This window comes from Nipponia nippon, unplaced genomic scaffold, assembly GCF_047370975.1.
Source record: "Nipponia nippon isolate SJK-2023a ecotype South Korea unplaced genomic scaffold, ASM4737097v1 scaffold_3, whole genome shotgun sequence".
In the NCBI taxonomy this organism is placed as follows: domain Eukaryota; kingdom Metazoa; phylum Chordata; class Aves; order Pelecaniformes; family Threskiornithidae; genus Nipponia; species Nipponia nippon.
Window position 1 is genome coordinate 4774026 of NW_028262347.1, and position 13836 is coordinate 4787861.

Here is a 13836-nt window from a genome sequence, read left to right on the forward strand (position 1 = left end):
CTCCTCAGAATATTCTCCCTATCTCCAGAAATATGCAGCTCAGAGATTTCCCGATTCAAAGGCAGTGTTTTTCTATTAACAGAATTGATCATTCTGTTGTTCCTGAATGGATTTCTCTTCTATGAGCACTGGAGATGATTGTCACTTGAACCCATGAAAACTTTTGGCCTTCACAAAGTGCTGAGATGAGCTTAACTACCTATTCCATGAAGGACCCATTTCCTAGTCTTTACTTTGAGCTTGCTACCCACAGTGCTCCACTCAATGCCCATATTTCTTGCACTGAAACAAACATTGAACAACTGATCCTCCTTTCTCCAGGTCACTCAAGGCTTAAAGTATTTACCTGTTGGGTGCTCTCTATCATTGCCAGAGCTTCAGCCATTAGTTTCTGGTTAACTCCACAAAGGTTTGCTACTTTTGTCTGGCACTTATGATGGACGTTCATGCCACATGCTGAAAGAAAGTACAAGAGGTGTCAGGACAACAAAGGATAGCTAGGCTGTAAAGGGTTTGACATCAGGTTGGGCAGGAACATGAGCAGCTGTTGGCCAAGGGCAGAGATCAGCCACGTAAACAGCTCAAAACCTGGGCACCATTTACATCTCATGAGATGGCACTCAGGTAATTTTTTGGTTCTCTATGGAGGCAAAGTTTTTTTGTATGTTCTTCTGGGCAAAAGGTTGCATTTCCACATCCATCAGCCTTTGCAGCTACAGGCTACCAAAACTCTACAGTCTATCAGCTCAGAGATAAACCGTAATCATAGGACAGGATCTCCCCATTGGTATAGGATTATGAAGATGGTGAAGTGTCTTGGGTCTGTCTGATAGGGGAACTAGAGCATGCAAGTTGATACTAGGAGTGATTTTGAAAGATCAGCAGTGTCACTGAAATTTTCTTTGCCTCTCTGGGAAGTGACTCTTCAGCCTCGTGGACCGCATAACTTTCTGTATACTGACAGTTGTTGTCCTCCTTGAAGAATGATCCTCCTTGAAGGGTGGTCCTCTTGACCACTCCTTCACCACCCAGGATGCCATCTCATACAGGTCTTGTAGAAAAGTGTGATAAATGAGATCTGGCTCTTCAGATTGCAACCCTCTAAAGACAACAGCCCACTCCCATGCTCAGCTCACACCACATACATCAGGGACTCACCATCACACTTCAGTCCTTGCCGTGCAAGGCCCCAGAGGAGTGTGCCACAGTGCTCACAGAAAGTCGGGCTCTTGTAGTTGTACACTTTGAAGCGGTGAGGCATGTCAATCTTGAACCGCTCTTTATGGAACTGCAAGAGAAAAACCATGCTGGCACTTCACTCCTCTCCACATCAGCTCTGTACGGAAAACCAACAGCCCCCAGGCTCGTACCACAGAAATTGGGTTGTCTACTGCCCCTTTATCCTTGAGTATGACCACCAAGAAGAAACCATGTATAACTATCATTCAGATATACAAAGCTAAATTTTGATACATAATATCTGTACAATTCAGTGGGAACTGGGTAATTTAATCCCTCATCTTGATTTATCTGACCAGATAACTTGCATCTCAGCTACGCACCCAGATTCCCTTAATGCTTAATAGAAAACCAGGACTACTTCTAAAAATTATTCATCCCATCCTGAAATGGATGTCTACATTTGTTGTCATGAATCACTCTTTGGAAGAGCGTATTTTTCTTCTTTTAGTTTATAGGGAGTCAAAGGTGATGACAAAGTTAGATACATCTACTCCTGGAGATGTCAGAAGACAGGTGAGATGAATCTCATTTCTAAAGACTGTAGAAGAAGAACAGGAGCCAGGGTAGGACTGGGAGCAAACAGATGCTGTGGCACACAATTAAGAAAAAGGGAATAGTCCTATCAAGAGTTTAAGTTCCCCTTTTTCCCACCAAAAAAGAAGATTTACTATAAACCGATATGAGAAAATAAAATAAATAATAGTGGAGATGTTAGATCTTCCACTGACTGTATGGAAATCTTGGATAACACAGAGTGGGATGCTAAAGTACTACTTTGAAAATTCAGTGTGATGTCCTGCCTAACATCATGTAGTGAAGAATTTCCTCCAATAAATCTCCACCTCATGTCCACGACTTCCTTCTGAGCTGTACTTCATACATTAGAAAAATGTCAGTCCTGATTCAGCAACTGCTTATTCAGCGGCTGCATTTGAGTAAATCAGAAGTAGGAGGTAATGAAACCACTGGGAACATAAAAAACAAAGGGCACAGATCAGATCAGACAGCCTTTAGTTCAGTAGCACCTTTTGCTTCATCAGTAGTTGTTTTACAGCAATGTAGGAGAGACCTGAATGATGCCCAAGTTTTTTAAAAGCAACCAAATAATAATACATACCATTGTTTCTCTGCTATTTATTGCTGATCCTGTACACTTGGCTATTACTTTATCAATGCACTTCTTATGAATGGCAGCATTACATTCTGAAAGAACAAGTGTGTTAATAAAAAAATTCCATACGAAAGGATCAAGTAAATAATGATAGTAACAAAATCAAAAAAGTTTCTTACGTCTGCATTGATAGCCTTGTTTATTCAGACCCCTGAAATAAACAGAGAAATGATTAATTCTGAATTTTCTGAAAGCCTTGACAGAAGAAAGGAGAGCAGCATTTATGAAAGAAACAGAAAAAACAGCTTTGCTTTTTATCACTCTTTACAGAGCTTCTCTGATCTAAATATCTTCATTCAATCTAACTGTGGAGTGATTCTCTGTGGTTTTCACAGCCTTTTCAGCACATATTCACATTCTGAATTTCACAATATCCAAATGCCAAACTGGGCTGATGAGACATGTCTGTGCATTTGGGCAAAAATATTTATAAAAAATAAACCAAAAAACGAAGCGAATTTTCACAGTTGGAATTACAACTGTGAACCACATCCTTGAAGTGATGCAATAGCTCTACAATTAAGATGCCAAAGGTCCAGTCCTGCTGCCTTTACTGACAGCAGGAGCACAGATATTCACCAGAGAATCATAGAATCATAGAATCATTTACGTTGGAAAAGACCTTTAAGATCATTGAGTCGAACCATAAACCTAACACTGACAAGTCCACCGCTAAACCATATCCTTAAGCACCACGTCTACACAAGAACTAGTCCCTAGGGTTAAAAGGGGAAAATGCATAGATCTGTTTTCATTTACCATACAAATTCATGACAGACAGAGCAGAAGGTGGGTTGTGGAAAGAAGGTGGCTGTGAACTCATGACACTTGACATTATGGATTTTGGCCTGTTTGATGGCTCCCCTGCGCTGATGCAAGGAGAAAAAGCCTTCAGTCTCACAGTCAGCCAGGTCCTTTGCATCTGGGGGAAAGGAAACAGAGGATTTATTAGGGCACTCTGTCCTGATCAGGCACCTTGAGAAAATGCAGCTGCCAAAATACAAAGTGACTGAAGCTAATGATTCACTCATGGAAATTAATATTTTTAAGAAATAACATTTTCTGAAACCCACACATGGCTTGTTTGGATGTTTTTTTAATCTGCCATTCCTACAAGGACACTAAAATGACTTTAAACTTGGGACTCTGAGATGCCTTGAATATTCATAATGCTGCTTTTGAAATGTAGACCAGAAATTTCCCAAGGAGACATAATTTGCAGTAAACATAAAATTCTAACTTTGTATAGCACTGAAGAACCATGCCCTAAAAAAGATGAAATTACATAAAAATTAATAATTATCTATATATGCACACGAACACACATGTGTATATATACATGTGGGTATTTAACTGAATCCTTTATGTGTGCATGTACGTGTGTGTGAGTAAGCACATATGTATGTTCCTAGGATATTCTTTTTCTTATTTTTCCATGCCAACAATTGCTTTGCTGTTTCTGTGTCCACGCCATTATTCACAGTTCACATTTAAACTTTTTAGAATAGCAAACAAACCAATTCTGACCACACATGCATATACGCGTGCACTTCTATGTGTGCTTGTGTCTACAAATCTAAATATGCACACAATATCTCACTCTCAATCTCTGTTTTGTTTTACTCATGCTTCACACAGCAAGTTACGTAGGTATTCTGTGGAAACTGGCCCCCGTGTGATCTGCTGCTGATCTTGCTGTTTATAATACAAACACAACTTGCATTTTCTATGCTTTGGTCTCTCTGATATCTTACAACATACAAGTAGGCAACAATAGTCTATTCTACATTAAAGGTAGGAATGGATGAAGAAAATATCAGTAGGGACATGCTATTAGCTGCTTTCATTACTTCTATGTTTCTACAAATGGCAAGTCCTTCTAGATACCTACACCTTACAGCTTCACCCCACATCTGTGAAAGGCAGTGAGAACTTTGGCATCAAAGACAGGTGAATAAGACTGGCCATTTGGATTGCAACCCACTTTCTTCAACAAAACAAAATCCATTTCCCATGGACTTTGAACTCTGCAGGAGGGATTTGGTTCCCAGTGAAGACACGTAAATGACAGTGTGTCCCTTGTCCAGGGTGACTAAGCTGCTGCCATGTCCCTGGAGGTGTAGCTGAAGCAAGCAATGGAGCCCAGCGAATGACTCAGCTCACCTTGCAGCAGAAACCTGAATTCGATCAGATGGATTGCTCTCTAGGTTGTTTTCCTGTTTTGCCTAGATTGCTCTTCATCTTAAAAGCCCAACTAACATGTATACGTAGGTCTTGTCAACCATAAATTGTATCCCAACCTTTACATCTGCACTATAATACACACCACAGCATGTGTTACATGCATACATACAAGTAGAATGATTTCAGAGGGAGCTGCCTCCTTATGTATCTATTCTGTCTTAGTTAGCGTAATGAGAAAATCTACCATTTTAATGGTAAAATGGCCAACAATCTGCCTTGCAAATCACAGAGGAACAATCAATCTTCATCCCCACCATACAATAAAAATTGCTTTTCTGGAGAGTTCATTTCAAACTGTTATGATAGTTCCTATGAATAAATCAGTAATAACATAGGCACTGCTTTCAGTGAAGACACCACATCTGCCTCACATAACCAGAAATCACATCTATCAATTAACAAACAAATCACTTGCCACTTATTTCCAGGAAGTATCTTGCATTCATCAGCATTCGTCCTTGAGGTTTCAGTTCTAGCTGGTTGAGATAAGTGAAAAATGAGAAAAAAAGACCAATACAATCATTAAACAGTCATTCAAAGAAGCAACAATCATTTCAGATGACTCAAGCTATCTCCTTTTCCCAGTGGGAACTGATGAATGCCAATGAATGCTAATTTTTGGGTTGCTCATACCCGTGTGGGGCAACAAGGCAGGGTAGGAGCTACTATAGAGAGAGGAGGCTAGATCACCTCTTAAACTCTTGGAATGGCATGGTAGAAGAGATAAATGTGACTAAACCACAGAAGCTGTAGGCAGGTTTTTAGACACTAGCTCAGGACTAGCACTATCTATAGAGAAAACTTGTCATTCCCAGTGGATCCTGCAATTGGTAAGTGAGAGCACCTCAGAAAAACCAGCCAACTTGACACAGGTACTTAAAAGATGCTGAAATCTTTTAGACACTTGGTTCTGCAAGTCTTAACTTCCATTCCAGTCTATGTGAGTGATGCTACAAGCTTACTCAGGCATTTTTTGAGCCTTCCCACTGGACCTGGAAATTCCCACCTATCTGAACCTCCGTCCATAGGTGCCTTTGTAAATCTGGATCCACTTGCCTAGGAATAAGAAGACCTACATTCAAGGATTTCTTCACCCTGAGAACCACAACAGTGCCTTCCCTCCCACCTTCAGCACAGCCTAAGCAAGGTTGCCTCTCTACCTTCCTGGTGAAACCGTGCCCTTGAACAGAAAAGTGAGAAAAATGCTATTCTCTCTCTTCACGACCCTTGCAGGATGAAGTATCTGGGACCACCATTCCCGGGTTGTAACTTGTATCAGGGAGTGAGTGGAGACAAGATCTCAGGAGCTGCTACCAGGCTGGGACACAACAGGACCAGACTCTCCCAACTACACTTGACCTCGGGTCTGTTACCCTTGCTGCAAGCAAGCAGCACCCCAGACTCTGTGCCCCCTCTCGTCCTCACCAAGCTACTGCCTCTCAAGGCTTTGAAGCCTGGGGTTGGAGTCATGCTGAGCAGAGCCTTTTGTTTTTCAATTCTGTCCCTAAGTATCTCAATTCCTCCCAAGTTATGTGTTAAATGTGCAAATCTCTACCAAATCTTGCTCTTAGGTCTGTTAAGTGACCAAGGCCTTTTTGACTTTTCTACTCTCTGCTTAACCCAAGCAGCTCAGCCTGAGAACTGGCATGAGAAATAAAACAAAAAAAAAAATAATCCAGGAAATCAGTTTCTCTCCAAATGTCTTTCCACTTTATTGTTATTCATGGCAGGGCTACTGAATACTACATGTTGAAGACTATTATCAAGAACTTTCTTGCTTGGACTACCAGGAAACACAACCTTACGTTTAGCATCCTTATGAACACTGTTACTTCAAATTTACTCCACTATAACTCAAGTGATTTTAAAGGAGTTCCTCTGACATAACTTTGAAGTCAGGCAGCTGTGAATCAGTTACTTGATATTAAATTAAATTTTTAAAGCTGTTTCCCCAGAGCACATAAAAGAATTCACATTTAGCCATTCATATCACCATTTGTCCCCAGTGGGTTTCCTAAGCAAAGATTAATACGTGGGCACGGCTCACCTGAACCAGAATCCTCGCTAACGCAGGACATAAGTTTCAATGTAACAGCAGCAGGTAATATAAATGTGCCATGCTCTTTTTTTCTAATATGCATGGAAATCCTTCCTTCAAGTCATACCCAAGTAGACTCAAAACATTATTCCTTGGATGGCAGCCAGTTCCTGCTGCCCTGCTGTTTACAGTCACAGCCTGGCATGGACACAAGGCATTCCCCTACCCCACAGCAGCGCCCCATCACATCCTGCAAGAGGAGATAATGATGCTCACCCATATCTCTGTCTTCCCATTGCTCTTTTTGCACCTCTCTGCCAGCACCTTGAGTTCCACTGTGGTCTCTGAAACCATCTCGGCACTTTTGTCCTTGACGACGATGTGCATGACCCTGCCGTTGTTGATGTGGGCATCAAAAGTGCTGTTCCAGGGTGGGTACATGGTGGGCTTCTTCTGCACGTATACTTGGCCATTTTCTGTCAAACAAGAAGTGGTTTGGATTGACTGGACTTGCTTCTCATCTGCACTAAGGCCACCACTCTACAGTCCCTGGGACAGATCTGTGTTATTTACCCACTTTAAGGTCTCTCTCCAGGCAGGCTGTGTAATGGATCCTGTTAGAGTGTCTTACAAAGTCACTGTGTGAAGTGAAACCTAGGACGAGATTCATCTCACTTAACTTTAGGTGTCTACAATGTGTATGCCCATATCTGAGCTGTCTGAACATTGTGTCCATTCAGAGCCAGTTAAGAGAATATAATCAATACAAATCAATGGAGTTAGGGTGTGTTCATTTGACCAAATGCAGACATCTACCTTAGAAAAGATAATTTCCACACTTGACTCCATTAACTCTGTTGAGGAGAATGCAAATGTAGACTCTGACACCATAGACACCCACTTCTAATCAGGTGAATCTCATCACAGATAACCAGCTACATGTATCATCTGTCCCACAGCAATGCAAAATGAAACAGGTTTGCTTCAGTCCCCCCAAAAACTGGATGCACTTTATGATCAACGTTCAGCTGGAGCGTGTGTCCAGTCAGTTGCTACATCTCAGCTAACTCAGGGATGTTAATATGTGAACTGTCTTGCAGACCTGCAACCACATCCACAGTGGAGTTTTCAACCTAGCAAACTTTTCCTGCACCTCTTCCTCACACATTAATTCCTCTTCCTTCCCAGCAGACACATCTTAAAATGGTGAAGGGTATCTCTGAGGCTTAGCATTAGCTTGCAGAGAGTTATCTCTAGTTAGTTCTCTCTGAAAAGGGTCTCAGCCAGCTTTATTTATTTAATACAGCCCATTTTATTTCATATAGCCCTGTAAAAGGCTTGGACACTTACTCAAGGTAAATTCTATTTCACAGTTACCCTCTGCAAATTTTCAACCCATCAAATGCCGAAGCTGGTGGAATAAGAGAATAAAAAGCAGTCGTGTAAGCTGCAGACCTGTGACTCCTGTCTCCTAAAGACCCTGCTCCTATTTCCAGTAATCCCAGCCTTTCCCGCATCCCATCCAGCTGGAAAAGCACATGCAGCCAATAGCCTGGGTCATAGCATGTGCTGGAGAAAATCTTTCCCTAGATGGGAGGACTAATTCCTCTGCTCAGCTTTCATTTACACACCTTCAGGATGGATTAAAACTGGTAAACAAGCTCCAAAGCTTTTGGAGGCAGGAGAGAAGGAGAAAAAAGGAAACAGTGACTCCTGATCATGTAATATTAATCTCAAATATCAGGGCTGTGAGATTATAACAAAAATCTCCCTTCACCGCCCCATGCACTGGTTTCCTATGAAAGGAGAAACAACTGCCACAGCCACTAGATAGATCTAGGTTGAGAAAGTACCTTCCTGAGGAGAGGCATGGAGGATCCTGCAGCCAATACTGACTTGCTGAAATTTCACTCCATGACCCAACACCTGGCTCTCACAAAGCAGTTTTGCACTTGGTTTGATCACATAAACTTGATTCGAGCTGCAGTCTGCTCTGACCATCAGCACTGGTCTGCATCGCAAAACTGAGCAGACATCATTCCTGCAGGGTAAAATCACTTCTCACATTTGTCCTGCCCAGGTTGTGCAGCTAAATCTTAGGTTCAAATTCAGTTTCCCCAAAGTCTTGAGCACCTCAGTCTAAGGTGAATCCATCTCTATCCGTTAAGTGAGGCTGACTTTTCACATATGCAGATTTAGGCAACCATATACTGAGCTCATTGTCTGCAGGCTTAATTCATTCCCATCAAGCTTGCAAATATATATTCAATGCACTCTTTCAACAAAAGCAGACAAAATGAGACATAAAAATGAGACATAAACTTCCCAGCATCACAGAGAAAAGAAATCTCAGTAAGGACCTTTATTTCTTTGTGACATCAGTGAAACTCCATGGATGTGAAACATAGCACTTGCAAAACAAGTGCTTTCGTTTGCATTGCACTCCAAAACATACGGCTTAAATAAACAAACCCTGGAATGTGAATGAATTGGCCGATGTATGGGATCAGACAGTCACCCCCAGCGCATCCCCGCTGACGTCTGTGGAATTCTGCCAGGGATTAATCTAACCCTGGGTTCCTGAAAAATAAAATAGCATCTGTCTTTCCTGGGCAGCAGCTTCCACTGTAGCTGGGAGCACTGATCCTCGAGGCTTGCTCTGTTCAAACATGGAGCAGGATCTTTCACAAAGCAAATGTCACCAAAACAGGTGGTAAAATGGCACCAGGCCAGGTGGCTCGTGAAGGCAGAAGCCATTTTTAAAGGGCAGATTTTTTTATACCTCAGAGGTGCCTATGATCTCTGAAATGGTTTGTCTTCAGTAACAGATTGCTATAACACTTCTAACTATACGGAGGCTTTTTTTTTTAAAAGATTATATCATAAAATACCAGGATCCTTTTTACAAAATGCACAAGTGGAAAAAACAAAGGCTGCCCCATATCTTTTCTGAGCTTCTTAAATTTCTTAGGGTGCCCTTGCTGTGTCACCTTTGTGTCCACAGATGATGTGCATTACTCCTAGACCCTTGGGGTCCTCTGTCCCAATGACTTATTCACCACGGCTGGTCGACAAGGAACAGCCTTTGGCTGTAGGCTCAAGCTCCTATTTTGGGAGAACTAAACGCGTCTATCATTTACCAATGCTCCTTTTGCAAAAAAAGACATCCCGCCCCTCAAAAAAACCCCCACACCTCCTCACACTTTGCTAATGCTACACGTGGCATATATCTGATCCATAACAGGGCACTGCAAAAGTTGGAGCAGAGTCATCTACCAAAATGGTTCCAGCACAGAGTTTGCAGGGATTTGAGACTGGATCTATCCTGGATTCAGCTCTGGGTTTAGACATGTCCTGCCCTGCATTCTGCACTCACCGCTATATAGCGATCATTTGCCCTGAAGAAATCTTAATGGCCATGTGTCAGAGCACAGGGCTGGGCATCAGGGTTGTTTGCACCTCTTACCAGCTTTGCAGCTGATTCACTCCTACTCCTTGGACATGCCACTTCAGCCAAAATTTGCATACCAGAGCATCAGTATAAATTTTTTTTTAATCCCATTACCATTGAGTACCAAGTGCTTTGTGAAACCAGGGAGCAGGAGAACAAATTACGATCAAAAAAATCACAAAGCAGGGATGCAGCTATTTCAAATATACTCAGCTAATGTTTGTCCTGAGACCTTCATTGCCTTTTGCCTTCTCTAAGCCTGTTTGAGCATGACAGCTCCTTGGGATGGTCACGCGGAGAGCATTTCTGGCATTTAGAGTCGGGCTTATCTCACTGAACGTCGGACATGTACCTCTGAGTGGACTGTCTAAACTGCCCTCAGAGTCACTGGAGAGCACTGGGCTTTTCTAGGGTGTGATTCATCAGACGCATTATGGATGTCTTCCTCAAGATGAGATGAATCCCACCATGGAAATCCCTGTTTGTTTTCCTGGGCTATAATGCAAAGGTAACTGACTTGCTCAGATATCAAAATCCTTGCAGAAGACTGGAATTGTAGAGGAGATGGATCCCACCATGGCCTCATCTTGTCTTAGTCACCTTAAGGTAAGATTAGGCATCTATACATTTAGACACCCTCCACCAGCAGCAGATTAACACCTCCCAAGGGTGATTCAACCTACCCTAAGAGGGGAGTTCGAGATGAATCAGTCTCGGGAGTTTCCTGCTGCTGTCACTGACATGACGAGGAGTCCCTCTGGCTGCACCACCATGCTCTGATTACGGCTAGATGAGTGCAATTACACCCCAGCAAACAGAAATCTACTAATAGAAGGACATCATTTTTCCTGTATTCAGTCCTCACTAATGGAGAAAAGTTCCCCCAAACACACTTTTTTATTTCTTGTTGGTAAAGGTACTATTATTGTTATCATTATTATTATTATTGACTCTCGGGGCACAAAAATTATATCCCTTAGTACATTTTTGTTTGTTAGATGCCAGAAAATGCTTTCAGCTCCGTGTAAGACAAATATACGTCTATGCTCACCAAATTGATTTTATTCACTTTTGAACTGACAAGAGACTTCAATTTGAGTTAGGCTTTCAAAGGCCTCATTAAAGCAAACAGCCAAGCCCTGCACAGAGCTGAAATAGGACATATTTTCAGTAAAAAGTGAGATCTTAGAGATATCTTGTCATGCAGTATTTTCTTTCTTTTTGAATTTACCAGTCACCACATCTTCCAGAATCATTTAAAGTATAATTTAAGCCAAGACAAAGTTCAATGTGATAACTGCTGACTCTTTTTAAAAAACAAACAAACAAACAGGTGAACAAAAAGTGAAATAATGAATTGTTTTAAAATTGTAAATTTTTTTTTTCAAACTACTTTAACACCCTCTAGAGGTTAGAGTAATGGGGTTTCTCAAGGTATAAAAGGGGATTTTTGAGTTGACTTAATTTTTAAAAGAATCACAGCAGTCAAGTTAGGAATTTATCAGAGATTTCAAATAAATAACAGCCAATATGAGGAATTCCCTAACACTGAAGGTTTTGATCTTTATGATTCTTGAAAAGCAGAATGGAAGAACTTTTCATCCTGTCACTGGGATTATTTTCATGCATGAGACATATAAGAAATGTTTTCCCAATGAGGACTCATCAGTGTTGTTCAATCAGGGAAAGTGTGCAATGATCCATATATCCAGACACAAAAAACAGCTTAGCAGGAGGTTTTACTTTCAAACATTTTACATAGTACAACAATTACACAGAGAAATTAACTCTCTCTGCAAAGATTGAGGCTGTTTGAGAGCTATTTTTTTTTAAATGGTGGAAGTTGTTGGACCTGTCAGTTCCTCAAAAAAATGTGATAAACAAAGACAGCCCTATTTCTAGGACACTGAGATTTCATCTGTCTGGAGTCCCACTGACAAACCAACAACTGCTCATACAAAAGTGAAACTGAATACAGCTCAGCTCATCTGCTCTGTCACACGCTGGGACCTGTAATTCAGTTGATAATAACCTCAAACTGAAGACATAGGCTTGTTAGGCATCATCTTAAAATCAGATTGTCTTGCAGGCCATGCTAAACCCAAACTTGCACTGTGCTGAGACACAAAAGGCCCTTCATAAATCCTTATAAAGATTTATCAATGTGCTTCCTACACACTAGTAACGACACAGTAAGGCACACACATGTCATAAAAACTCACATGCATATTTAACATCTCCCCACTTACCTGACTCCACGGCTTCTTTAACCATCACAGCACAATAAGGGTTAATCACCTCCCCCTGGGATGGCAGGTAAGGGCCACTGTCATAGTTGGATAAACCAATACGCAGAAAGGGAGACATGACAAGTCCTGTGTCAAACAAAAGACAGGCGATATTTGGGAAGAGTCTAAAAATTCTCTTGGTTTTAACCAGTCTCTTATCTCCGTCAGACAGGGGTACGCCGGCCGTTAGTTATCCATCCAACTGGAGACTCTCTGACTTCCTCCACTGTCTAGCAAGATGATGGACTGACCGAGTGCCACTTAACGTGCGTAAGGTAGCGTAACTCAGCTGTCGGCTTAACCATATAGCTGAAATCATCGCAGGGCTGGAAAGACCCGCAACAGTAGCTTTGAGTACTAGTGACTTGACGCCAGCCGTCAGGAACAAGAAAGACAATACACAGAAGCCAAATCAGGACTTTCTTGGCTGGGAGAACCTCTGCTGTAATTTATGTTGAGTCACGCATTCAAGAACACGAATGCTATGAGAACAGAAAGGTTTTCGGGAACACAAGGCTGTTGGAAGCCTGCAAGCTGAACATGAAACTGTGAAATAACTGCGTACTATTTATATACAGTGTGGAAATGATCTCAGGCATTCAACTGCCTGGTTGCTGACCCACATTCATAGGTGAAGCTATAAAGAGAAAATTCAGCTCATATGAACCACACTGTGTAGAGAATGGAGCAAAAACCAAAAATGGATCTCAGGATAATTTTAAGCAGCTGAAAACAGAAACATATAAAATCAAGATGCCAGGAAACACAACAAAGCCTTTGGATTGGTCTTCTCTGTAGGTTCTTTCAGAGCTTCCAGAGAGACGATTTAGTGAAACCAGAAATTATTAACTGCTGTAGCTGGTGCCCATCATAGTGCCATCTGGGCCCAAGGACTGGGATTTACCACCCAACTTTTGTGTCAACTTCTGAGCTTGTCATTCCTGGCTCCCGTCCTAGTCAATGGAGAGCAAGAGGCACTTTGAACTCAGCTGCAGATGTCTATGTCTTGGACCACCAAAGTTAGAAGACATGAGTCCTATCACCAGCTGTTACCTGTCAAATATATTGACAACAATATATTGTTCAACTACAACAGCAAAAAGTTGAACGACTTGTGGTGTGGGATGCAGCCCAAGTCTATTCTCCTTTTTACACATAAAATGCTGTATCCCAAGAACAGCTTCCTCTAGCCTCACACAGCAGAAGATCCACATTCTTTGCTGGGAATGGCATTTTCTTACCTGTAATAGTATTTTCCTGACAGACAAGTTCAGTCTCTGGCAAGAGTGGCTTCTCTTTTCATCACAGTTGTGGACAACATGGAAAGGATTTTCTCAGCTGAAAGAATGAGGATAACTGCTCCTCTGGCTGGGCTGACTTTAAAACTTCGATGCTCTGTACA

At 41.7% G+C, this 13836-nt stretch overlaps 1 protein-coding gene across 1 annotated transcript in view; it reads right to left on the reverse strand.

Moving 5' to 3' along the window:
* Positions 1–13836, reverse strand: part of PRKCQ (protein kinase C theta) — a 66603-nt gene that overhangs the window by 33497 nt on the left and 19270 nt on the right. Inside the window, exons 3-11 of the mRNA XM_087766628.1 lie at positions 13676–13829; positions 12396–12521; positions 6972–7171; positions 5073–5133; positions 3173–3335; positions 2533–2564; positions 2360–2445; positions 1159–1288; positions 347–456 (exon numbers count right to left, since the gene is read on the reverse strand). Of these exons, the coding sequence (XP_087622754.1) occupies positions 347–456; positions 1159–1288; positions 2360–2445; positions 2533–2564; positions 3173–3335; positions 5073–5133; positions 6972–7171; positions 12396–12513 (900 nt within the window). The 5' untranslated portion in view covers positions 12514–12521; positions 13676–13829. The remainder of the gene's footprint in view (positions 1–346; positions 457–1158; positions 1289–2359; positions 2446–2532; positions 2565–3172; positions 3336–5072; positions 5134–6971; positions 7172–12395; positions 12522–13675; positions 13830–13836) is intronic.